Here is a 26,676-nt window from a genome sequence, read left to right as displayed (position 1 = left end):
TTTCTAAGACCTCTTGTTTCTTGTACAGTTTGCTTCTCATTTTAACACTGACACTGGTGTAGACACAGAGAAATTAAAAATTGGGAAGTGTTGGCCTTAGTATAAAGAAAACAGTGCTGACCCTCAAAAGTCTTTTTTTTTCACCCTCACAGATAGCTGTGATCCTGCAAATATCAAGTGTTGCTGGAGATGAGGTAGATGATGAATACTGACTTTTAATCCTGCCTGGCCATATCCAGGGGTGTGGCCACCTAACTCACCAACCTCAAAAACAGTGCACCCCAAGGCTCTTAGCAGTGGGCCCTGGTCAGGGGACTGGTGGTTATCAGAGATCAGTTTGGGGTACATACATGTCTTCAACTTGAGCAGAAGTAGGAATTAGAGAGGGGTTTGTTTTGTTTTCATTTTGAAAAATGTAAATTACTTTTGAAAGGTAATGAAACAACATGGATCCAAATTCCTACTCAATCAGAATCTCTGAGATGGGTCATGGGAATCTGCATTAGCTCTCTAATTTATTCTTTCACTTTAGAAACTTTGAGAACTTCTCTGTGACACGTTCTTTCTACCAAAAGAAACTTCACCTACTTCCGCTCAAGTCGAAGACATGTATGTACATATAAACCATGTAGGGGAAAAACCTCATAGCAGAATGACCTAAAGTGTAGGACTCCAAATTTACCACCTCATTAAACTCTCTGAGGAGGAGCAAACAATGCAACCTAAGCTTCTTAAAATCAGTTTAGATTCTGATAGCTGAAGTTGTCAGCCACTTTTTACTTTTCGCATTTATTCAGACCAAGGGAGTTACTGCAGAAGCAACATTTGAGTCACCAGTGAGTTGTTCTGGCCTACTGAGCACGTGAAGTACATCGTGTGGTTTCTGGCACCACCCACCCCGCCAGGATGCTTGGCACTCACCTTGCTTCTTAAAGAGGTTGCTCTGGACTATCTCATTCATGGATTGGACTTTCTGCTTCTGGAGTTTCACAGGGGGGATGCAGGTGTAGAACTCATATAGGAGTTGGCTGAGGGCAGGAAAAACAGGAGTACAGAGGGCCAGTTAAATCAGTGCTTCCCATATCCTGGCACTTACAATCCATGCCCAGACTGCCAGCCCTGTGGAGGCAGAAATAACATACAACTTGCTCCCTTGCCGCCCCCCCGCCACCAAATCCTGGCAAAGCATCAGATGCATAATAAGCCTTTGTGTAGTTGGTGTTAGTGTTGACTCCTAATAACATTCGAAGAGATGTGAAAACTTGAAAATAATACCAATAACCCTGAGCTCTTTTGTATATCAGACACATGCTTGGCACTTTACATCTGTAATGTCATCTAAACCTCATGACTCTATGAGGTAGCTACAATACTTATCCCAATTTACAAGTGGAAAACCTAAGGTTCAGAAAGGTTAACTAGCTTTCCCAAGGTTGCACAGCTAGGGGGCTCAAAAAACAAAGATTTGAAACCAAGTTCTGACTTTGTTACCATACCACTTTATTTACTGATGTTTTATAGTTAGTAATGCCTTATAAGTCTTAAGATCAAAAGGGTCCTTAATTTAAAAAAAAAAAAAAGCTATGAAAAATTGTGGGTTAGAAGCAGTTTGGGACATGATAAAGGAGATAGTTCTTCCCCGATAGAGTGAACATAAAAACACCACTGAAACAGAATTATAGCCCCTGTCAAGCTTTCCAAAATCAGCTCATTGTGTTCACTCATTCCTTCAAGTACTTGTTAAGCATCTATTTGATGTGTGACAGGCAATGTGCACAACAGTGGGGATACAATAGGAACAGACGTGGTCCCAGTCGGCAAGGAACTTACATTCTCATGGAGGTCGGCACGCAACACAGAGGCAAACAAATCAATATGAGAGGACATGTGCAATGAAGACAAGAAATAGGGAGTTGTATTAGAATGTAATGGTGTAGGGGCTGGGGAGGAACTGAATTGATTTACAGTATTCAGCGGTAGCTCCTCTGAGAAGATACCGTTTAGTTTGAGACTAGCAGGATGAAAAGAAGCCAGCAGAAATCTTGGTGTGAAGACAAAAAGGCCATGAGTTGAAAACACTGACAAGATCCAAATCATGTCTGGAGTGCAGTGAATAGAATTATAGTGATGTTCACATCTCAGTTTTGATGACTATGCCATAGCTAAGTAAAGTTTGAACTTATTAAGGGAAGTTGGGTGAAAGGCATATGTATAGTATCTTTGCAACTCTTTTCTGGATCTAAAAACATCTCAATAGAAAAAGTTTTTAAAATTGGGATGCCTGGGTGGCTCAGTCGGTTAAGCATCTGCCTTCGGCTCAGGTCATGATCCCAGGGTCCTGGGATCGAGTCCCACATCAGGCTCCTTGCTCGGTGGGGAGCCTGCTTCTCCCTCTGCCTGCCACTCCCCCTGCTTATACTGTCACTCTCTCTAGCAAATAAACAAATAAAATCTTTAAAAATAATAATAATAATAATAAAATAAAATCTTCTATATGTTATCTTGGAACTTAAATGAATTTAGGAAAAAGAAGGAAAGGCCATATCTGGTGTAGAGGCCTCTATTCTAACAGCACAATTACTTTAAACTAATGTGTTCATCTCATGAGAGAAATGGGGTAAAGAAGAAGGCAAAAGGGAGCCTATCTCTCTATTATTCCTGTAAGTGACTGGAGGTTGTTCTCTACAGTCCATACAGGACACAGACTGGGACCCCAAAATAAACTTCAAGCCCAAATGAGATGGCAACATTCACACCAACTATCAGCTCTTTAACCCACATGTTTGCATTCTGTATCATTTGTGTCATCAAAGAAGGATCTTTATTTTATGTTGGTTTTCACCAAAGTCTGGCAAAATAAAAACCGGAATGTAAAAATCTGACAATGGAAGCCCTACACCAAGTTCCTAAACATGTACACCAAGTTCCTAACCATGTGCCCTCCCCACCCCAGCTCTGAGTACCCATGCAGAATCCCCCACAAAAGCACTCCTCCTCTCCCTCCCTCAGAACCCCTCACCTGCCACCAGAGCCCAGGAAAGTACATGGTCAGCTCTCACCTGAGTAACTTTGCATCAAAGACGGTTTCCACATCATGGAGGACAGATGGGATGTATTTCAAAGCCGCCACCTAGGTGGAAAGTGAAACCAACATGAGGGATGCCCACATCCAACAACTCCACATGGTAAGGATACTTTGCAACATGAGAGGGATCAAGGGAAAATGACCCTGACTCCTGCAGAGGTTCAAGACTCCGTATGCACACTGAAACATTAGCATGCACTTCTGTGATGACGAAAGTGAGCCACAACTTCTTGTATCTTCAAGGAGGCAGTAATGTGTATGATGATCACAGACTTCAAAGTTAGACACCTGCTGTCAAATTTTGGTTTTACTCCTAGTAACCATGTGGTTTTGGACAAAACACTTAACCTCTCTGATGTTTCAATGTCCTTAACTGTAAAATAGGGAAAATAATACCTATTTTGATTGGAAAAATTAAAAATCACATGCATGAGCCATCCGACAGAGAGCCAGGCATGTTTTGGGTACCTGCTAAATGGTAACTTCAATCATTATTGGGAGATGGATGGTGTGTTTGAATTGTTTTGTGGGCGGCAAGGACAGCTTGGACTGAGTTATTCATATTTTCTCTCCCTGGCCAATTTGTCAACAATGGTGGGCATGTTTTTGATCACTAGCTGGGTTAGTGTACTAGCTGCGCATTGTGGTGGCCTGTTTTTTTTCTCTGTGTAAATTGACTAATGCATTCAGAGGTATGAGACCCACCCAATCCCCTGCATCACAGCATCCTTTGCAAAGCAGCGGAGTACCTACAGCTACTACAGAAGGAGTTATAAGCCACATGGCTGGAAAATAATACCTAAGCATCTAGTGGAAGGATGCATTTAAAATTCTTCTTTTTTATTTTTCTCTATATTCTAAGTGTTCCATAGTCAACATGTATCAATCACCCTTTTGTAATCAGATCAAAATAAAAATATTGAAAATTTCTTTCTTAAAGAAAATCTTCTTTTTTTTTTTTTAAGATTTTATTTATTTATTTATTGGAGAGCGAGCAAGAGAGAAACAGCATGAGAGAGGAGAGGGTCAGAGGGAGAGGCAGGCTCCCCGCCGAGCTGGGAGCCCGATGTGGGACTCGATCCCAGGACCCCGGGATCATGACCTGAGCCGAAGGCAGTCGCCCAACCAACTGAGCCACCCAGGTGCCCAAGAAAATCTTATTTCTAACCATATACAACTGAGCTTCTAGTTAACATAAATAATAATTATGACTATCCTCTGAGAACTTTCAGTGGGGCAGACATCAAACACCTAATAGATTATCTTGTTAAACCTTATGTCAGTCCTACAAAGGAAATACTGTTTTCATAGAAAATTTACCACTTTGCAGTAACACGATTTGGAAGAATTTCCTCTTGCTTGTCCTATTGTTTACTGCTTGTCTTTTAGCTTTGTTTACCGTATCTTTCACTGCACAGAAGAACTTTAATCTGTATGTTGTCAGGTTTGTCAGACTTTATAGTTATTGGATTTTGTGTCTAGGAATTTATTTTTTATTCTTTCAAATCAAGATGACAAGAAATAACAAGATTCCAAAGCTGATGCTCTATTGAGACACCCTTGTTCTTTGATGTTAGGTAGGTATCCTGTGAGGTAAAAGGCGCTTTGCAATAAAATAATTCGGGGAAACTCTGGTTTAAGAAAAAATAAACCAGTGACCTTTTTTTTTCTTTTAATTACAGAACTTTTCAGAATTTTAATATGCTAAGACACACTGTAACATTCTTCTAAGCAGTTACAGTATCCAGTGCATTCCAACCTATTTGGTCAGGGGCCATTTTTATCAGGAAGCACCAAACAGATGTAGCAAAAACAGAAGCCTGAAAGGCTGGGCAAGCAAAAGAAAAGAATGAATGGGATGAGTCTGGGCCTGTGGGAAGTAAGGAGGTGCATGGAACCCACACTCTCTCTAAAGAATTGAGTCATTCTTGGGGTGCCTGGGTGGCTCAGTTGGTTGAGCGACTGCCTTCGGCTCAGGTCATGATCCCAGGGTCCTGGAATCGAGCCCCACATCGGGCTCGATGCTCCACGGGAAGCCTGCTTCTCCCTCTCCCACTCCCCCTGCTTGTGTTCCCTCTCTCGTTGTGTCTCTGTCAAATAAATAAAATCTTTAAAAAAAAAAAAAAAGAATTGAGTCATTCTTGTTTACCTGTTCTAACACTGTGCTAGTCAAATCAAACACATCAGCAGGCTGCACTTTCTCAATTGGAATACCTATTTACCATGTCTAAATTCTAAAGATATGCTCTATGCTGAGGCATATGCCCTAAAAAAGACTGGTCCAAACACTCCCAGCAAACTGTTTCTCCATTCACTCTTAGACCAACGAACATAGAGCTCTGGGCCCCGGGGGACCTGGGCAAGAACCACAGTGCTCCACCTAGCACCTGCATGGGCCAAGGCCCATTTCTTCACACCCTGAGCCTCAGCATCTTCACGTGGGGGAAAGGGGAGTAATGTGAAATAAAGTCTATCATGTATCTATTGTAATGACCAGCACATAGTAGGCCCCCCAAGGTGCGTGTGCTGAATTTCACCTTATTCCATCTCTCAAACACCCGCCCTCCCTCCCCAGCACCTGGACAAAGTATGATATGTACTCATCAGAATTAAGACCAAAGGGAGAGGACAAAAACAGAAACTGAGCCCTCAGCAAGTTGCGAAAGCCGGGACTTCATTGTCCACAGCAAGTTACTGGCTTTCACAGGCAGGCTGCATGCCATCCCAGGGCTTTGAGGCTATGCTGCCAGACAGCAGTCACCAGGACTCCTACACTGACACACACGCTTAAAATGCTTCAGCGGATAGTGAGGAGGGGTTCGACGGGGCTGGGACAAGGGCTGTTCCAGAAGGAGCCAATCTTCCCAGCTTCTCAGCTCTGGGCTGGCAATAAAGTAAACCAAACTAAGTAGCTGTCACCCCGAGACTCAGAGGGTGTTATCAACTCAACTGGAGAATATTAAACCTCCATCTGGTCCAGGTGGCCTCACAGTGAAGTGGCAGGTCTGTGGTTTTCTTTTCCAACAAGGACAGCCCACCTCTGACCCAGAAAGTCTGAAGCACTGGCCCCAGGGCTCCTGTCCATAGTTCTCCCCTTCACACGGCTCTTACCCACGTGAGTGGAGTGATAGCAGGTAGGTTCAGCAGGTGCAACCAGCAAGCTCCCCCGGAAGGCAGAGCAGCTCAGCCATAAGACCCCCTGGGGACCTCCATTTGTTGCATGTTTCTAAGGCCTGGAAACTAGAAACAGCTTGGCTTTCTAGACCTATTGGCCTCTTGGGAACTAAGTTGCTTTACTGCTGATGTAATTTTTACTCTCATTAATACTACTTTTATACATAAAATAATATTGTCATGTTACTATTTTCATTCCATAGTATATATTCCTATATTATATATAATATTTAAGAAAAACATACACAGATAAGTTTATGTATGTGTATGTATATAAAGGTATATAATAGGATTATTAATTATAGGGTTTTAAAATAACAACCATTATTGGAAACTTTAAGCGTGTCAAATGCCTTACATGCATGACCTCACTGCACTTTACAACCACTCTATGAATAGATCCTGTCATCCCATTTTACCAGCAAGGAAACTATGGCACAGAGAGGTGAAGTAATTTGCCAGAAGCCACACAGCTAAGATGCAGCATAGTAAGAATTTGTACCTGATTCTGTCCAACTTGGCCCTAGCCAGTGTGTCTGGCTACTGCCCACCCTGCTTTAAGGAAAGGATTCAATAGGGGAAAGAAGGCTGATTTGGGGAAAGAAGGAGAAAAAGAACTTTCTCCTCTTTATGAGGATAATTTTTGAAAAGAAGGTACAGTTTTTCTGACATCTCCTCAGTTAAGGATCTTCCTCACCACATGTATCAGGGTTTGTAAGAATGGACACCAGGAAAACATTTGTCAACTTAGTAATTAGCTTACCATGTGGCACCAAGAGAGGATTTCCCAGATTAATCACCAACTCTGGACCCCTCTCAAAGGCTAGTTTCAACCTCAAGAAGAGAGCCAGATCCAAACCAAGCAACATTGGTTTCACTGACCCAGGGATAAGTCATGGGAGGACACTTGAGATGATTGTTATCCAGATGGACTTCCCCAGAATTGATAATCCTGGGCTGCTAGAAAACAACAACTATTTAAAAATAACAACAAAAATCAAACCAAACACTCCCTCAAACTCAAAGGGGACTTGTTCTTTGTTTCCAGGCTCCCTCCCCCTCCAAACGGAGTAAGAGTGAACTGCACAAATGCCAGTAGACAGAATTTTAGCCAAAAAGAGCATGTCTTGTGGTGATGCAAGGTTTTACAAGAGCTCTAGACATCTTCCTCATTCAAGAGCACAGACGGTATTTCCATCCCACCAATTTTCAGTCCTTTTATTTTCACCAAGCACTGGCTGGTCAAGGTCCATGGAAACTGGACAATGTCATAGAAATGCACCACAGCATGACCAGAAGAGGACAGCTTCCTTAGAGATATGGCGCCGTCCCTAAGGACAATACACGCAGCTCTCTCAGGACAGTCAGCCTCCTCACCAATCTTTCAGGGAAAGAGAAGGAAAGACAGGCCAACACATTCCAGAATACATATGTCTCCATACTTTGTGTAAGCCAATATTATGCTGGCCCCCATGGCTTGGTGGGGGCAGGGGAGTTCATTGTTTCCAAATGGCTGGCTGGAGAGGCTGACTGTCTGAGTCAAGTCCCTGTGGATCACTTTTATCTATGTTGCCTTGAGCAGGTTAACGCTGTGTTCTCGTTTTCTCACCAGGAGAATGAAGGAAACAAAGCTACCTAATTTAAGGCCAATGTGAAGATTAAATGTTAGTTATCAGTATGCCTACAACAGCCTCACTGAAACAAATTTCATCCTCCCCACCACTGAATCCATCCTCCCCAAACATTACCCCTAAGTATGGGGTATATGGTTGAGAAAGGGACAATTTAAATAGTAAGTTACATTTCTCCTACTTTGGGAATTCAGCCTACAGCCTGAGGGCCCCTTCGCAAGAATAGACTACTTTCTTCCTTTAGTTGGACACTTGAACAATTTATACCAATAAACAATAAAAAGAGAGGAAAGAAAAAGGCATCCTTAATTAGCTTGCCTTCATGAGTATGGACCGAACATCTATCCTTCTTTATTATTGCTTACTGTTGCTTATTACTTATCCATTTGACATTCTGCAGGAAAGACTTGGGTCTTTCATGAAACTATGCTTTGTTCAGTGGTGATTAGGAGCACAAACTCTGGACTTACACAGTCTGGATTCAAATCCCAGACCTGCCCCTTCTTAGTTGTGGTTAAGTTACTCAGCCTTGCTAAGCTTCCATTTCCTCATCTGTAAAGTAGAGATAAGAAGAGTATTTGCCTAATAAGGTTGTTATAAAAATCAAATGAGCTAACAATATATGTGAAGCTTTCAGCCTAATGTGTGATACATAATAAATGCTAAAACGCAAAACAGCGGAAGCTGGTATTCATTGTTTCATTTGTTTAGCCAAAAAATATTCGAGTACCTACTAAGTGGCAGCCGCTGGTTCAGATACTGGGGATACAAAAGACAGACTCTGCCCTTCTGGACACTCTAGTGGCATTATTACCCTGTATGACAATCACAGTGGCCAAGGGAGCATACCATTCAATACATGCTGTTCATTTATTTTCACTCATACCATCAAATTGGAGCAGTGTGATGAACCCTGGACCTAAAGGAGAATGGGACAAATGGGTCTGCCTAATGTCACCAAATGCCCTTTCCTCACATTTGAGCTACATCCAGTTCACTCATGTCTGATTTTGATCCTCTCAACCTACCATCAGTTTTATCAAAAATGCTCACAGGGCTGGCACACACAGGGACTTCTAAGCTTATGGCCTGTTACTGAAAATACATGGAAACCCCTGTCCTAATCCATTCCTTGTGGTGGGGAGAACACTAACTTTGGAGTCAAGAGACCTGGGTACTTTCAAAACCTAGCTCCACCACTGTGGATAGGTATAATTTGGGATGAATTATTTAACTTTATGAGCCTCCTGTGGATGCTGAAGACAGTGATTCCTTGCAAATCTCTGGAAGGATGAAAAACACTGTATGTGAAGAGCCCAGCTTCATGCCTGGCACATGGTAGGTACTCAATCAATGGAAGGCATTTTTAATGATCTTCTACCTTCTTTGAATTGCTGGTTTTTAATTCTCCATAGTTTTGAGCGAGCTGCTGTCATGCCAACTCTGAACAATAAGGAAACCACAGGAAGCAATTCACAAACACCGGATGAGTCTTAGAAATGAGAAATAACTTGATGAGATCCCAGAACTCACAATGGACACAGCCGAAATTGATTGAACCAGATCTGCTCAACACTAAATTAAAGCAGGCATGAATGAGGGTTTCCACCATCAGCTGCTACCCAGCTGGAGGTGTAAAGTTGCACTCATTGGCGTTCTTACCCAAAACTTATGGCAGACACTACTAATAGATCACAGCACTCTCTCCCACTATACCCCATGCAGGCTCAGAATCAGGACTCCAGTCATCCTATACTATTTGTCATCCCTTTTTTTCCCCCCATACAGTCAGTTCTTGTGGGTTTATTCTCCCTGAAATTTGTATTTATGTTTCCTGATCTAGCTGAATAACCAATCGTCCTAAAACTGTTCAGCCTCATGTGACGAGGTTAGGAATATAAATAACCCCTCCTACTCTAGGAAAATGCTCCAAAAACTTCTGTTTTAATGATGAGGTAAAGAAGGGAGAGGTATAAATGGCTAAAACTATTTAAATTGAAATATGTAATAGGCCCTATATTTCTCCCTTTATATACATTGCTTTATTTAATCTTCTCAATATTTCCTCTAAATTAGACATTAGGCTTTCCATTTCATAAAAGGATAAACAGAGGTCCAGAAAACTGAAGCAATTTGCCCAATGTTACATGCCCAAGTGTGGATGCCTAATTCCCACCGAGGTCTCTCTCCAGTAGCAAATGCCAAAGTTCAAGAATGGAGCTTGCTAACATTACATGGCCTTGACCCCTCTCCCCTCATCAGCCCACACATCACACCTTAAAACGGCATTAAATCTTCAAAGGTTGTTGCTTCCCATATTTGGATAAGGCTATATCCTTCTTTGACAAATTTTCAGCAACCATAGACATAGGTAGAAAGTATTATTGATTTATGTAAATCCTGGAAGCTAAATTTGGCCCTCAGAGCAAATTAAAAAGGAGAAGAAGTCCCTTTTGAAGACTCTCGGGTGGAAATCCGTGAGGAGAAACCAGCATAACCTGGCCCAAATCCCAGGGAAAATAAAGCATTTCTAACATAGTTTCCCAGACAGTAAGAACTTGAGTAAAAAGGCTTATACCCAGACCATAATAATCACATTAGTTCTCTGCATTTGCATTGCATTTTACAATCTGCTCTTTCGTAGACAGTGTTTATTTGATCACAGTGAAGTCTTACAGATGAGGAAACAGACTGTGAAAAGTTAAATGACGAGCCTACGGTCATACAGCTGAGCAAGAAGAACATCCATGTCTCCTCAGTGCCACGATGCTCACCGGCTCTTTGCTTTGTAGCTTCCTTTCTTTCTCCTCCTTTCTTTCTGCCCTTTCTTATTCCCTCTGTCCCTTTGTCCCTTCCCCCAAGGTACATGTAGCTCATCACCGGGAAATAGGTGCTGAAATTAGAAAAAGTGGCTCTATGAGAGCTGCCTCCCTCCGGCTTTCTCAAGGTCAGTGGTCTGTCTCTCTCCTGGCACCTCTATCTCTCTGAAGCATCTGCTCCTTTCTCCTCCCCACCAACTGTCTTCCTTCATTTGTCTGGCATTTCTGCTTTCGTACTTCAGCTTCCTTGGAGCTATTTCAGAACGGACTCCATGCTGCAGCCTCTCCCTTTGCAACCAGTCAACCTCAGCCCTCACAGAACAACCTCACACCTCTCCCTGGAAGCTCAGCTGCTTCTAATATGATACAGGCAGGGTGACAGGCTCCAGCTCTTATCACATTTCTTCATGCTGTCCCCTGCTCCTGTTATTCCCTTTGTTGTAAAATAATGAAGGTTCGTAAAAGGATGAGGGAAGACTTAAAACAACAACAACAACAACAACAACAACAACAACAACAACAGGGGAGGGAAGGTGAAAACAGTAAGACTCATCCCAAAGAAAACAGTCTTATCTCCAGCAGGTGCTAAATGTATAGTGTAAAGAACAGGGTAATGTAGCAGCTCAGAGCACGGTCTTCAGAGCCAGGCAGGAGGAGATCTGGACGCCAGCCATACCCTTGACTGCAGTGGAGCCTGACAAAGTGGTATCAACTCTGAGCTTCAATGTCCTCATCTATGAAACGGAGATCTGCACACCTATCCTGAGAGTCATTCGTTCAACAGATATTTATTAAGCATCAGCTATGTATCAGGACTGTTCAAAGTGCTGAGGATACATTGGTGAACTAGACAAAGCCCCCCTCTACACACACACACACACACACACATACACATGCAAACACACACACACACAGAGGTCGCCAACATTTGTTCAATCAAAAGAAGCAACTAGCCGAGTGATTCCTGAACTTTGCTTCACAGCAGGGAGTTTTTTAAACTCCCCTTACCCTGGTCACACTCCATACTGATTAGATTAGAATGTCTGGTGGCGGTAACCAGGCATCAGAATTTATTAAAGATCCCCAAGAGATTCTGATGTGCAAAGTTGGGAACCCATGGCATCAACAGTGGACGCTGCCTAGACAGACTTCTGCTTCTGCCTCCTCACCTTCGTTCTAACTGGACACTAGCACCTCACCCATTCCAGCCTGCGGCTGGGTGATCTCAGGCACAGCAGATACTTAGATTAGCAACTAAAAGGATAACTCTGATCAAAAGAAGAACAAGTAATCTGTGTTAACTCTCTGGTTTCAATAAATGCATTTGTTTCCTATTCATATGGCATGAGGCAGCCCTTCCTGCACACTTACCAGTCAATCCTGTGAAAGTTAGGAAGTCTTCCCTGAAACAGCCTCTTCATTCAGCCTCTGTGCTGCTAAACTCTTGCTCAAACTTGGGGTGGGACTCAAGGTTTCTCAAAGATCTATAGAGTTTGTACATTAGCATCATGAACCATAAATTAGAGGACCTCTCTCCAAAGTATTTCCTGTTTATTGAGGAGACTCTAACCCCAAAAGGGGATCTGAGCTTATGGTGCTGAGAATCAAAAGTAGAGGATTTAAGAGACTGCCACCTTAACCACTGTTACCGTCATTATTTTTCTTTTTAAGCAGGCTCCATGCTGCGCGGGGTCTGAACTCATTGCGGGGTCTGAACTCACAATCCTGAGATCAGGATGCCAGCTGAGATCAAGAGTTGGACGCTTAACTGACTCAGCCATCCAGACGCCCCACCACTGTCACCATTAGAAGTGGATCAGGTTTGACCTATTTCCTTCCAGGTAGCAAAAGCTTCAGAGTTATTTAAAAAGAGGCACTGTTACCCTCACAGGAAACAAACAATAAATGTGCTTTCCTTGGTGTTCATGATCCTTGTACCATGTGGTCAGCCCAGGCCTTCAATTAAGACAGGGTTACATATTCAAGCAAAAGTAGACATTATCTCACCATGCTGGTATTTATCGGATGACCAAAGGAAAAGAGATTTTTTTTTTTTTTTTTTTTGTAGTGTAAACCAACCTGCAAAAGGATGGTTGTTTTATATTGACTTTTCATCAGGTTGTTGATGGATTCAAAGAGCCGTCTCATGGATTCTTCAAACTCCATCTGTTCTTTGCCTTCATAAAGCCTGAAAGAAGACACATCTAGGTCATTTCTCAAGCCTATAGGCAATACCTTTGAAAGTGTGTGCAGCCACAAACTTCATTTAAGATTAAGAGTGAGGGGTGGGAGACAGGGACTTCAGCGCCGGGATGCTGAGCCAGCAGTGTTTCCAGCCATCATTCACTCGCAGGAAAACCTCGGTCCACGCACAGAACAGATACCCTCCCACTGACTCCTGCCTTTTTTTTTTAAACCCTGAAGAATCTCAAAGGAATGAAACTCGTCCAAGCCGAGGAGACATTCATAATTTCACCCTTCTGCAAGAATCAGAAGGGAGATTGTGGTCACCAGATTTCCAAAGTCTCTGGGAAGAATCAAGGAGAAATATTTTCAAGTCTGCCGCCCTTCCACTTAGCCATTGCCTGCTTATCAGACAAATATGTACTTGCCTGTTCCATGTCAGGGGCCACTGTGTCCCCGGCCCTCTCATTTCAAGGAGTGTGCTTATCACCTAGTTGAAACTTTGTTCCTCTTTTTTATAAAGGCCCTATATTGTTACTGTCAAAAATGCCAACATAACAGAAACACATTACTTACAAAGTGAGACTCCTCATTAATCCTACCTCGAGATTAGGGATTGTTAACATTTGGATGGATATTCTTGCAGAGATTTTCAAGGCCAGCACGAATATATACATGCAACTTTTTATAGAAACCATCCCCTCATATAAAATTTGTCTCCAGGTTCCTAAGGCTTATGGCCCTCCTGGCCCGGCCTTGGAGTGTCGTTCAGCCCTAGGCCTCTCCAAACAAGGCTTTATCACCGACCGTGAAAAATCTTCAGGCTAATCTGTGGCATCCGGCGTGAAATACAGAGAAGAGTGCTCCTGTCTCCAGTTCAGATAAAGAGCGTCCCTGTCACTGCCCTCCACAGTCGGACGCCACTTGCTGCGGCTGTGGGGGAAGGTGCTTTCCTTAGATAAAGCTGTCAGCACTTTACCGGTCTGTTTGCTCCATCAACCACAGAAAGGGCAGTCCATCACGTGCTGTCTGCACTGAATTCCCACCCATCCCCCACCCCTCTTTTCTCTTCATTCTGCTTCTCTTCTATTGCCTTTCTCTGTCTTTAAACATGTGTCTGCTTATCTGCTTGTGAGTATTATTTACTCTCTGTCTCTCTGGGTCACTATGTTCATCTCTGCTTTTCTTCTTTCTGACCCCATCTTTCTCTCTGTATGTTAGTCACTCTCTGCCTGTCTTCTCTTTTTTCCTGACAGCTTCCTAAAGCCCCCCTGAGGTCAGAAGCTTAAGAGAAAGCCCGTACTGAATGTTCCAATCAATTACAAGGACCCAGTGATTGCTCTGACTTTCTGGGTATCTAGTTCAAGGTCATAGAGACAAACTGTGAGAGGAGCCAAGAGTCCTGAAGCAGCTCTCTCTCCTTCTCCCTCCCTTGTGCCCTCGCCCCTCTCTTAAACTCCTCCCTTCTGAGCCTTCTTGTCCTGTCAGCACAGAGATGTCAGCCATAGACAATGTGTTTTAGAGGCCATCAGCTCTGGGTCTCCAACCTCCACTTTGCCCCGTACTAACGGAAAACCTTATTAATGACAGCAGATGTTGTTGCACACTGCTCGGCCCCAGGCACTGTCTGCATACGTACTAAATCATTTACCCTCACGACCACACTATGGTGGGCCCTATCATTATCCCCATTTTACAGAGTGATCAAACTCAAGCAACATGCCCAGGGACTCCACACCCGGAAGTGTTAGAGCCACTCATACCTGGCCATCCGGCTCCTGCGCCCACCCTCTCGATCACTTTGTGCAGCACTTTGCTCCATGCTTTACTGCCTCTCTTCATTCCCACAAGCCCCGGTTCCTCATCTACAAAACTTAGGCCATAACAGCACTGTGCCCAAGTACTGTGAAGAGACCAGCTCACACGTGAAGTGCTCAGCATATGCCTTGTGCCAGCAAACGTTAACTGTCGTTTTGTTGGTAATTATAGGAATATTACTATCATTCCCACTTCAGAGATAAGGACACAGAAAACTCCGGAGAGGTTGAAACTTGCCCAAAGCCCATCAAAGTTCAAACTATGAGACCAGATCTGGTAGAGAGGAAGGCAGGATCCTAATTCAAAGTGGTGGTGGTTTCCCCAAGAGATGACATTGTTTAGTTTTTCTTTGTGCCCAAAGCTAAGCTAATGGATGGTCCATCCCCCAAGCCTTTTGCCTTGAAATCTGTTACTCTTTCCACTAGCCACAGCTGCCTGAAAACGTCTACTAAGCGATCTCACAATCCCTATTATGGTCTATAGTGTTTCCCACTCAACATTTAACACCCAGACATGGCTGCCCATGATAGAGTCATCATTATTTACATACCTACGGACTTTCTCTGTAAGGCATACTTATTAGTGTATTTGCATGGGGAAGGGGGTAGGATTCCCACCCGGTCCTCTTCTTGGGAACCACTTGTGAAACCTACGAGAATGGCCTTCAGCAGCTTTTTCCTATTGTTTTACCCTACCCACCCCCCACCTTCCATAACTGAATGGTCTTTTGGTGGCTCTCTCCCCGGAATTTGTATTTTTTTTTAACACAGAAACATAAAAATGGGCTTTATTGGGGTTCATCTTAATGGCAGCACTCCAGGGGAATGTTCATGAACTCCTGATAAAGAGATCCCTGAGGTTGCCCTGGTTCCCAACTTCTCTGTGTGGTTTTTTAACTCTTTTTGGATTGTATGAGCTGCACAAGTATCTTTCCAATAAATTCCTTTTTTTCTTAAACTAGCTCTGGTTGGATTTGTTGCAGCCCTGTCTGGTCAGAGCTCTGCAGGTTGGGGTGGGTTTCTTCCTGCTGCCCGCTGGAGTTCTAAACCAAGAGCTATGGGGAAGGCCAGTGAACATCTAGCCCATGCTTCCCATTATACAGAAGAAACCGAGGACCAGAGTGGGCAAGTGACTTGGCTTCACTGACATCTTTTAAATGTTATTTGACTGAGGTAGGAAAGAAAAGAGATATTTAGGCTATGAGACCAAGTCCGGGCTATGCACTCAACTTTAAACTTTATAAGAAACTGAATTTAATTTCTACCACTAAGAAAAATCTGATTTGCTCTAGTCACAGACTGTGCCAGTGCTATGGCTTAAACCAGAACTTGGCACTCTTCTCCTTCTGTGCTCTGAGACTCTAACAGGGGAGGGCAGAAGACACAGATCCCAGGAGGCCAAGCTCAGGGACATCTGCCTCAGTGGGGATCCAAACTACTCCTTATTACTCATGTCACAAGTGAAGTACCTAAACATCACACTCTAGTCCAGGGAAGGAAAAATATTCTACACCTGCCTAAGTTTCATCAAAGATTAAAAAAACAGTTCTGTAGGGAAATGGCTTGCATTTAACAGTGACTACATCATTAAGCAAAGTTGTTGCAGTCTTACTTAGCAAATGTGGGTGTGGTCGTGTGTGTGTGCATGTGTGTGTGTGTGAGAGAGAGAGAGAGAGAGAGAATTTTTAAGCCTGGGGTTTTACTTGGTAGAAATGGGAAGAAGAGCTGGAGAAATTGAACGCAGTTGGGCAGGAGAAGTGGTGCAAACAGCTATTTAGTGTAAAGGGCTTTGCTCTCTAACCAGACTCCTCTGTATACTGACTGCGCAGCCTTGGACTCTTTACCTTCCTTACTGACAAAATGGAGATATAATGCTCACTCAAAGGGTGATTTTGAGGTAGGAGAAAGTGAGATAATGTCTTTCAAGTGTTTAATATTATAGCTGGCACCTAATAAGTGTTAAGTAAATATCAGCTACTATTCTTATTGTCGTTGTTGATTCCCAAGCACAGAAGTGATCATACTGGGAAGCTCTCTCATCTGAGCACATATAAATAAAAGGAGTATTTCCAGGAAGGAGTGACTAAGGCAAATAAAATACATAAGGGTTTTAGATTACATGCAAGAAATAAACTGATGATGGGGCCCATTCAGCACTGTAGGGCCTCTCCTGAGAAGCTGGAAGAGAAAAAAAAAAAAATGCGTCATCTATCTGCAAGGCTTTAAGTGTGGCCTTGAAGTCAAGGGCACGGCAGACGTGGTTTCAAGGTTCTTTTTTAGCACTTGGTCTCTTAGAGCTTCAGGAGGGAAACCTTTTTTTTTGGCTTCAGCATGCCTAGAAAGATGCTTCAGAAACCAGCCGCTCCTGCCAGGGAAGGAATTACTGAAGGGCCCGAAGGCCCTGACCACAAACAAAACTGGAACAACCTGCGAGGCGCTGTTCTGGGGCATGTGAGCCCAAGCCCAGCAAGCACTCAACTCCCAGGGCTTGGATAAATATAGCGATGCTCTGCTTGCATGTGATTCATTAAGGAGACACTGTGCACAGCTGAGCACTCACTAAATGCAAATGGGGCCCCATATGGCGAGTACAATGCTTTGCACCTCCTCTTCCATGCAGGTACATAAAGCCCCAGCCTAAAATGGAGATGCCAATCTCAGGCCAGCAGCTCAGGGGAGCAGAATCTAACCAAGGCATCCTCAGGCTTGGAAAGATAGCAGGAAGATTCACTTTAGAATCCAGGGGCGGTGGGTTTCCAGGCACACCAGGCCTGTTTTGTTTTCTATGCCTTGGCCACTTCCGGCTCCTCTGAGCCACATTCACAGGCATCCTCCTGATTTCTTCCCTACCTCTTTAAGGCAATACAGAAATTTAGGTAAGATTGTGTGGGTTCCAAACTCTGCTCTGACACTTACCATTTGGTGGCTTTGGCTAAGTTTCTTAGTCTCTCTATGGCTCAGTTTTCTCATTAGTAAAATGATATTAGCCCCATAAGGTGGTCCTACAAGCAAATAATGCATGCAAAGCAACCAGCACAGTGCTTAGCACATAGTAAACACTAAATAAATGCTAGCTATTGTTATACAGTACCATAATTTTCTTCTAGAGCTTCATAAGCATTTTGAAGGGAAAAAAACCCAGCATCTTCATAAAGACAAATACAATGTGTTGGGCACCTACTGCATGCCAGGCACTGCAGGGTAGATAAATATGAGTAAGGCCAGTCCCCATTCCCAGAGAAATCATGAGGCAGGCCAGCAGGTAAATTACATATTGCCACATAGTGAGAAAAGTTGGATAATAAAAGTTTAATATATTATTGAGCACTTCCTAAGGGTGAGGCACTGCGCTAAATTCTTCACATGGATTAGTTCACTTGGTACAGACTATTATTATTCATAGTTTACATATGAGAAAAAGGAAAAGACATTAAAGAGGCATGAACCAGAGGAACAGAAGAGCAAAGGAGGGAACAAGGGCTCTAGTGGACAGTGATCACGGTGACTGCCTACCTGGTGGCACCTCTCTGCCCTCAGCAGCCCCCTCCCATTACACCCCCACAGCTTGTCCTGCTCTCCTTCCTTCCTCCCCAGCAGTCCCATAAATGCCCTGCAGGATTAGGCCTGGGCCCCAGCTTTCCTTTGTCTCCCTCACCTGGTCACATCTTCACCTAAATTTGCTCTTGGCGAGACACATACCTGACTCATTTCACAAGTGCCTGGGAGCAAGGCCAGATTAATTGGAAGGTTTTTAAAATAAAATATCTATTTTAAATGCCTCTATGATCTGACAAAATTACTCAACAATAAGGTCATGCTATATCATTCTGCTACTTTGCCACACAAGTCAAGAGATACCCCCAAATGTGATGTCAGGCACTGGAGGAATACTATGGAAGGGAGGTCACTTATTTAGTGAATTTCTTTAAAGAATGCTGTGCACTCCTCACAACGTTAAAGCAGACTATCACAGTGACTAAGGGCTCCCTGTGTGAATACTTCGTTCTTCACCACCACCACTTGCCTGCTTGCCTCCATGGAGGATAAGCTCCATGCAGGCAGAGTCGCGGCTATCCCGGTCATAATATCCCCACATCCACGTAGCAATAGGCCTGGAACACCAAAAGGGAGTTTAAACAAATGCATCAACTAATGATAAAGTATTAAATGAATGAACTTCAGCACCTTCAATGCAGCTGTACAGAAATATCTTATGAATCCAGAACTCAAAGCAGTTCAGCTAGTTCTAATGGCATCTGAACTAGATAGTATTAATAGTCATCTTCAGCTATGCAGCCTTATTATTCCTCCCTTGGCTACTAAGACTACTACTACTACTAATAGCTGCTACTTACTAAGCCTTTGCTATGTACCAGGCACTATGCTAACCGCACAAGGTCACCCAACTTGTAAAAGGCAGAGTGAGAATTTAAGTCTGAGTGTGTCTGGTTCCAAATTTCACTCTTAAGCACTAGGCAATGCTACCTCCAGAGGACAAAGCAAAGTAATAGCCAATTGCCAGGAACTGGAACAAGTCAGGATGAGTAGGAAAGCATCATTTGCCCAGGGGATGATGTTACAGGATTGTCCAGGGAAGCTAAATGGTGGGCTCTAACTTTTTTCTGTTCAAGCTCTAAATCCAAGGTGACAGCTGGTTTTCCTATCCTCAAGCCAATAATCTGCTCTATTAGAGTAGGTGTAAATTAGTGACTTTACAAAAAGAACCATTAAGCCATTTGTGGTTTCAGAAGAGTGATTACTTGGAAAAATCACAACATTCTAAGACCAAACCTGCCTGCCTCTCTGCCTCTCTCTCTCCCCCTCTCTCCCTCCTTCCTCTCCCTCTCTCTCTCCCCTTCTTTCTCTCTCTCTCTCTTCCCCCCTCTTGCTCCCTCTCCCCCCTCTTTCTGTCTTTCTCACACCCTACTCCAACTTGGGATGAAGAATAATTGTCTGAAAATCATCCTTGCATTTATTGATCCTATTTACAGAAAGAAACACTTGAGTGCACTCAGCAGGCACATTTAAGTCAAAGCAATAGGGCTGGAAAGGATTCATGAAAGAGAGGGCCCTCTTCCTGATTCACCCCTTTCCTGCATGGTCATTGTCACCATCCCGACCCCTTCCCCCAACACCAAAGTCTAGAAACCCAAAAGGAATCTGGAATTGCAGATTAAGACAAAGAATTTTGATCCAGTGAATCTAGAGTGAGCCGTCCAGCTCAACAGTGACCAGAGAAATTCTCTTTTGAAGGGTAACAAAGTTGAAACATAAGGCATTATTCTGTTAGAAGAGAAAGAGCAGAGCCAAGTTTGAAAGGGACCATGCAAGGAAGGACTAGTATAACTACCATGTTGCCTGTGTGAATTGTCAAGTAGCCTGGTGGCCCAGAAGTCAACTAGACTTCATCTAATTGAGAGAAGCAGCCAAGAGGCAGAGGGCTCAGACCAGTTCCTGGTGTCAACCCTTTTGTCAATAACAGAATTATTTCTCCTCTAAATGTTACTTTTCCAGAGTCTGACATTTGAAGAGGAATCCCCCCTTAGGGCAAACTGCAAAGAAGTTTCAGTAAACAGTCTTCCTCCTGTAAATCACCCCAGGGAAGAATGATTTACAGATGAGAGAAGAAAAGACACTCAATATGTGGGGATCCTGTTTTGAAAAATGTCTAGGATGAACATACAAAAATTAATGCTGTCACTGAAGAAAAACTGCCTCAGGTGGAAGCATAAACAACCTAAACAAAAAAATAGAAGTTAACAACATGGAAGAAATGAAAGAAAACAATCCATCCAAAACATTCACTTTACTTTAAAATACAGCAACCCTGTGCAATAAATTAATAGTAAGTAGCTAATAAGACACAGGCAAAAGCCTTGAAAAGAACTCTAAGTTATGAATAGAGTGTGATGTGTGCCCCAGCCATTCTTCATTCTACTGAGAGGAGCCGCAGGCTTTATGTAATTTGAAAGAAGAACTCAGTTGCATAATTCTGCACTTAAGTAAATTTCTCCATTAGCATGAAAAATGGTATTCAGGGTTTTTCTCTCAATATAATTAGAAATTGAGTGCTCCCAAAACAATGCTCCTAAACAGAAACACACACACACACACACACACACACATTCCCTCCCACTGCCCCCATCCCAGGGTTCCAAGACATATAAAGAAAAATATAGATTGCATCATTTACTTGAAAGAGAAACTAATATTCAGTACAGTCTTTCTAGCATTTTCTTTTTAGGCCCAGTTGCTCTAAAAGTTCAGGTACTGAGAAGAAATTAGGTTTGACTGCTTCTCTGACCATTTCTTCTTTCAGTTTTTTAGTGACCTAGGAAGTGTCTATAATATCTTAAATGATAACAGAAAAAATTAAGTTACAGAATGATTACACACACACATAGACACATACACACCCTTAGTAAAAATCTGGAAATCTATATGCAAATTGATAATTTTATTACCTCTTAGAAAAGAGATTGTGTATGTCAACAGTCCCCTTATACAATTCTATGTTATATTATGATTTTTTAAACGAGTAAATGTTATATTTAATTTTCAAAAAAGATATCTACTCTTCCTCTGGGGTGAATGTTTCTTGCCTTCCAGCTCCTTTCTACAATAATCTTTTTCCCCAAAGTCTTTCCTGAATTCTCTTGTTTTCATCAAGGGAAGTAGGGCTGCAGCCAAGGGATCTAGCACAAGGTCAGACAACTAGAGGCAGTTTTCCCTCTACAATTACAGAATCTAAATGCTGATTTTTCACCTACCTCCTGGTTCCTGGCATGGACTGCAGCTAGAGAGACAACTGCCCAAGAAATGTCAAGTTATTATTACTCTAAACTGTGGTCATGCCAGGAGCATCTGAACTTTGTCCTTGCAGTCTTGTGGCTTCCTGAGAAGGATAATGAACCCCAGGTTTCCTACTCTGTTAGGGGTTTCTGAACCCACCTCTCTTCCTTCACTCAGACCCCCTTTCAATCCATTTTCTACACAATGGTCTGAGGGAGCATTTTAAAAACAAAAGTGTCATATCATTCTCTGTTCAAAATCCTGTAATAGCTCCCCATTTTCCTCAGAATAATGTCCAGATGCCATGGCCTGACCTTCAAGGACTTGGAGATCTACCCCTTCCTATCCCTCCAGGTGATCTCCTGCTACTCCATTCATCACTGAATTCCAGCCACCTTGGCCTTTCTACAGCTCAATTGAGTCAAGCTCCCTACTATCTCAGGGACCTCCTTCCAGCTTTATTTTCACCAGTTACACCCTCCTTCTCTTCACTTGCAATTCCTACTCATCATTCAGGTCACAGCTTAGATGGCACTTCCTCCAGGATGTGGGCACTCCTTCCGCCACATGCCTCTCTGACCCCATGATGAGATTTAACCTCCTTATTCCAAGCCTTTAGGGAGCCTCCCTACATTTCACATGCACCCATGAGACTATCTGCTTAATGACATAAATGACTTTCCCAGCTAGACTATAAAATCCCATGAAAACTAGGTCTGTGTCTGTCCAATTGATTGTCGTATTTCCAGTGCCTAGCAGAATTGTCTACTGGCTACTTAATAAATACTTGTTTGGTAAACACTTGATTGCCAATGCAAACTAAACCTCTACCATTAGACAAATATTTCAACTAGATAGAAACTTTAATTATCAACTCAAGGGCTTAAAACAAGAACCAAGTTTTAGAGCCCAGCATGCATGAAACATGTGTTGGTGCTGAATATAAAGAAGAATAAATGCTGAGTGAAAGGCCTTTCAGAAGTTGTAGACTCTAAGGGCAATTCTAAAAAGAGTCGAGAGACACCTGTGTCATGAAAAGCTATTTACCATCTCTAGATTTCCAGATCCTGAGATGATCTGTCAGTTAGTAAGAACGGCAACTGTGATACATATTTGGGTGTCAATTTTTATTTCTGTTATAAATTCCTTCATAGCACAGTGACTGGAAGATAGTAGGTCAACGTGTGTGTGTGTGTGTGTGTGTGTGATCATACTTGAAAGACAAAATACATGGGCAATGAAAATCTGAAGAGATTTGACTTAGTTTGCAAATACAGGGCCAGGTTCCCCAAGGAACCAATGCTTTAGGTGACCCAGGAAAAGAGTAAGAGATGGGGCACCTGCGTGGCTCAGTCATTAAGCGTCTGCCTTCAGCTCAGGTCATGGTCCCAGGGTCCTGGGATTGAGCCCTGCATCAGGCTCCCTGATCAGTGGGAAGCCTGCTTCTCCCTCTCCCACTCCCCCTGCTTGTGTTCCCTCTCTCATTGTGTCTCTCTCTGTCACATAAATAAATAAAATCTTCTAAAATTGAAAAAAAAAAAAAAAGAAAAGAGTAAGAGAAAACTGGAAGAGAAGGAGAGGGAAGGGCATTCCACTTCCAGGAAAGCTACCACACAGGTCTTACAGCAGAAGAGAGCCGAGTGGGTCAGAGGGACTGAATGAAGACCCCAGAATCTAGAGTGGGGGAAATCTGGGTGAGTCAGGTGAGAGGAGACAGGTGGGGAGCAGAAGCCAACCCCCACAGACCCTCGCAGGTCATGTGCAGTTTTATCTTCATTCTCAGAGCAATGAGTACAAATTGGAGGATTTCAAGAAGGTGAGCACCCAGATCAGGTTTGAACTGTGGAAAGATCATTCTAACTGCAGTAAAATTTAAAGACTTCCATTTCCAACAGTGTGGTATGGTGGACAAAATGCCCTGGAAAACCTCTCAGTAAAAATGACTACCAAAGCTGGATTTTCCAAAATGAGTTGGTAAACTATCAGAAAAGTAAAGAAACCACAGAGGAGAAACACCAGGCAAAAGGGAGATTCTGGGTACTTACAGAGCAATAAAACCAGCTTCTGCCCTCAAGGCATTTGCTCAACCTTAGTGTCCTTAAACTTCCATTTAGGTGACTGCTTGGGGAATGGAAGGAATGAGATCAATCCTACGGCCTGCTTTTTGGAGACCCTTGCATAAAGCTGGTATCCCAAATTGTTCTGGCTTCTTATAAAGGAGGGTGAGAAGTAAATCTATTGCATAAAAGGGAGCAGTGAAGAAACTACCCACTCCTCAGTGCTGGATGGAAAAGGAAAACACATTTCCATTGAGATTTCTGAACCATGAGCCAGTCCTCACCTGGATTTTCTTTTGTTCATGTTTTTGTTTGTTTGTTTTTGTTTTTCCATATTCATGTTCCTTGCCTGGATCCACAAACAGAAATTTTAACTTAAAGGGTTCTCTGGTTGTAGTGCTCCCATTTTCTTTGGAGGAAAATAAAAACTTTATTTCAAGACTAAAAATATATAACAACAGATAAGGTTCTAAAGAAAGTTAGCTTTAAAAAAATAACGACAAAATGCCCAGGAATCATGATCACCCAAAATGGAGACAGCAAAATCAGACCCACAAAGACTCACCCTACTGAAATTATAAAGAATTATAATTCAAAGAATATAAAATCTCATATTTAATATGCTTCAAAATAGAAAAAGGATGCTTTAAAATATGATTAAGAAACAAAAATTATAAAAATGAAAAATTATATCTGAGTAAGAACTAATGGAATCTCTGAAAATAGTCCAATAATCAAAATTAAAAACTCAGTCAATGAGTTAAATGGCCTATTAGACATAGCTAAGAGAGAAATTAGTGAACTGAAAAACAAATTCAAAGAAATTAGCCAGAATGAATCCCCCAAAACAAACAAACAAAAAAAGATAGAAATAATGAGAGTTTATGAGACATGGAGAATATGAGGTCTAACATACATTAGTTGACATTTCAGAAAAATAATAGAATATATAGGAAAAATGCATATATTAAAAAGAATAATTGGGGCACCTGGATGGTGCAGTTGGTTAAGCATCCAACTCTTGGTTTCCACTCAGGTGATCTCAGGTAGTGAGATTGGGCCCCACGTCAGGCTCTGTGCTCAACATGGAATCTGCTTAAGACTCTCTTTCCCTCTCCCACTGCCCCTCCTGCCCAAACGCAGCTCTCTCTCTCTCTCTCTCTAAAATAAATAAATCTTAAAAAAAAAAAAAAAGAAGAATGAGTGAGAATGTTTTTTTGGGGGAGGGGGCGGAAACTGGTATTAAAAATACCAAACTCCAGATTCAGGAAAACAAACTTCTAGCTGTATAAACAAACTGATTCTTAAGTAAATCATGGTGAAAGTGCAGAACATCAAAGACAGAGAGGTGATCTTAAAAGCCACCAGAGAGAAGAGAACAGAATGCCAATAAAGGAGCAACAGTAAAACTGACAGCTAACCTTAACAGGTGATCATAAAAAAAAAAAAAAAAAAGGTGCTAAAGGTCTATATCCGGGAAAACTTCTTTCCAGCTTTCAGAATAAACTCAGAGTAATTAAACTTGAGAGAATTTACCAGTAAAATTTGCTAACATTAATTATAAAAGATTTACTTCAAGAAGAAGGAAAACAAATATGGAAGGTCAAAGGTGACACGAGGAGTCAGAACCTTTTTAAAATTGTGATAAAAAACATATAACATAAAATGTACCATCCTAACTATTTTTAAGTATACAGTATAATAGTGTTGATGAACTTTTGTTGGTAAAAACATAAACAGATACTGACTGTTTAAAACAGCAATAATGTATAATTTGTGGAGTTATCAAAAAGCTAACCTAAAATCCTGCACAATCTTAGTACAATATTTAAGAGGGAAGTGACAGTGTCTTCTAAAATCCTTCTATTACTCAGGAGGACTATAAAGATATTAACTTGAGATTTGATTAAGTTAAGTATGTATGATAGAATACCTAAATAGCCACTAATAGAATTGGATATAAAATGTAAGTTTCAAATTAGTAAAGAGTAAAAAAGCAAATGAGAAAATTGAAAACAATTCAAAAGGAGAAAAGAAAAAAGAAAACGGACAGAAAAATCAGAATGGTGGGGAGGGTTCCCAGCTAAGATGGTAGAAATAAATTCAAAACATCAGTGATCACAATAAAATCTAACACTGCTTTTTGATGAACATTGTTATCAAATTAGTAATAGGAAGGGACTTCCTAGAACTGATAAAAAGGCATCTAGTTTTTTTAAAGCCAATACATAATATATATCACTATTTTAATTTAACACTGACCTAGAATCCTAGCCAATGCAGTCAAATAGGGAGAAAAAGAACTAGGATTAGAAAGAGAGAAACAAGGGCGCCTGGGTGGCTCAGTTGGTTAAGCGACTGCCTTCGGCTCAGGTCATGATCCCGGAGTCCTGGGATCGAGTCCCGCATCGGGCTCCCAGCTCGGCGGAGAGCCTGCTTCTCCCTCTGACCCTATCCCCTCTCATGCTGTTTCTCTCTCTCTCTCTCTCTCTCTCTCTCTCTCAAGTAAATAAATAAATAAAATCTTTAAAAAAAATAAAAAAAAAAAGAAAGGGAGAAACAAAACTTTCCATACTTACAGATGTTTTAACAATCTACTTAGGAAATTCAAAAGACTCCAAAGCAGATAGATGATAGGAGGACAAGGCCCGAAGCAGCCAGACCATTAGAGAAAGTAACACAGTACGGTAGGTGTGAGATGATGATAACTTTGATTAGGAATTTGGGAATTGGAAAGATGTGGATGAATTTGAGAGACATTTAGGAAGGGAAAGGTTGAGATTTGAATGTAGATTATGTGGGAAGAAACAAAAAATGAGGTGTCACAAAAATCTTATTTCTTTTGCCTTGAGCAACATGCTAGATTGTAGATCAATGTGACAAGGGACATCATGAGTTTGGTTCTGGATACACTAACTTTGAATTGCCTTTGAGATATGAAAGAGGGAGACAGCAAGTAAATGACTGGACACAGAGATGTGGAACTCAGTGAAAAGGTCAGGCTGGATTTCTGGGTTATCTGCATAGCAATGGGAACTGATTTGGATTCATTCACCTAGGAGAGGGAATTGAGTAAAAGGAGGTGCAGGCCAATCATCAGGACCTCTGAAGAGTGTG

At 42.1% G+C, this 26,676-nt stretch overlaps 1 protein-coding gene across 1 annotated transcript in view; it reads right to left on the bottom strand.

Annotated features, from left to right (window-relative positions):
- DOCK2 (dedicator of cytokinesis 2) overlaps window positions 1-26,676 on the bottom strand; it is a 418,491-nt gene that overhangs the window by 300,418 nt on the left and 91,397 nt on the right. Inside the window, exons 23-25 of the mRNA XM_035014007.1 lie at window positions 12,789-12,897; window positions 3,060-3,130; window positions 922-1,028 (exon numbers count right to left, since the gene is read on the bottom strand). Coding sequence (XP_034869898.1) covers window positions 922-1,028; window positions 3,060-3,130; window positions 12,789-12,897 — 287 coding nt within the window. The remainder of the gene's footprint in view (window positions 1-921; window positions 1,029-3,059; window positions 3,131-12,788; window positions 12,898-26,676) is intronic.

This window comes from Mirounga leonina, unplaced genomic scaffold (genome assembly GCF_011800145.1).
Source record: "Mirounga leonina isolate KUSES-001 unplaced genomic scaffold, KU_Mleo_1.0 Mir_104, whole genome shotgun sequence".
NCBI classification, from domain to species: domain Eukaryota; kingdom Metazoa; phylum Chordata; class Mammalia; order Carnivora; family Phocidae; genus Mirounga; species Mirounga leonina.
This window is presented reverse-complemented; position numbering and strand designations above follow the sequence as displayed.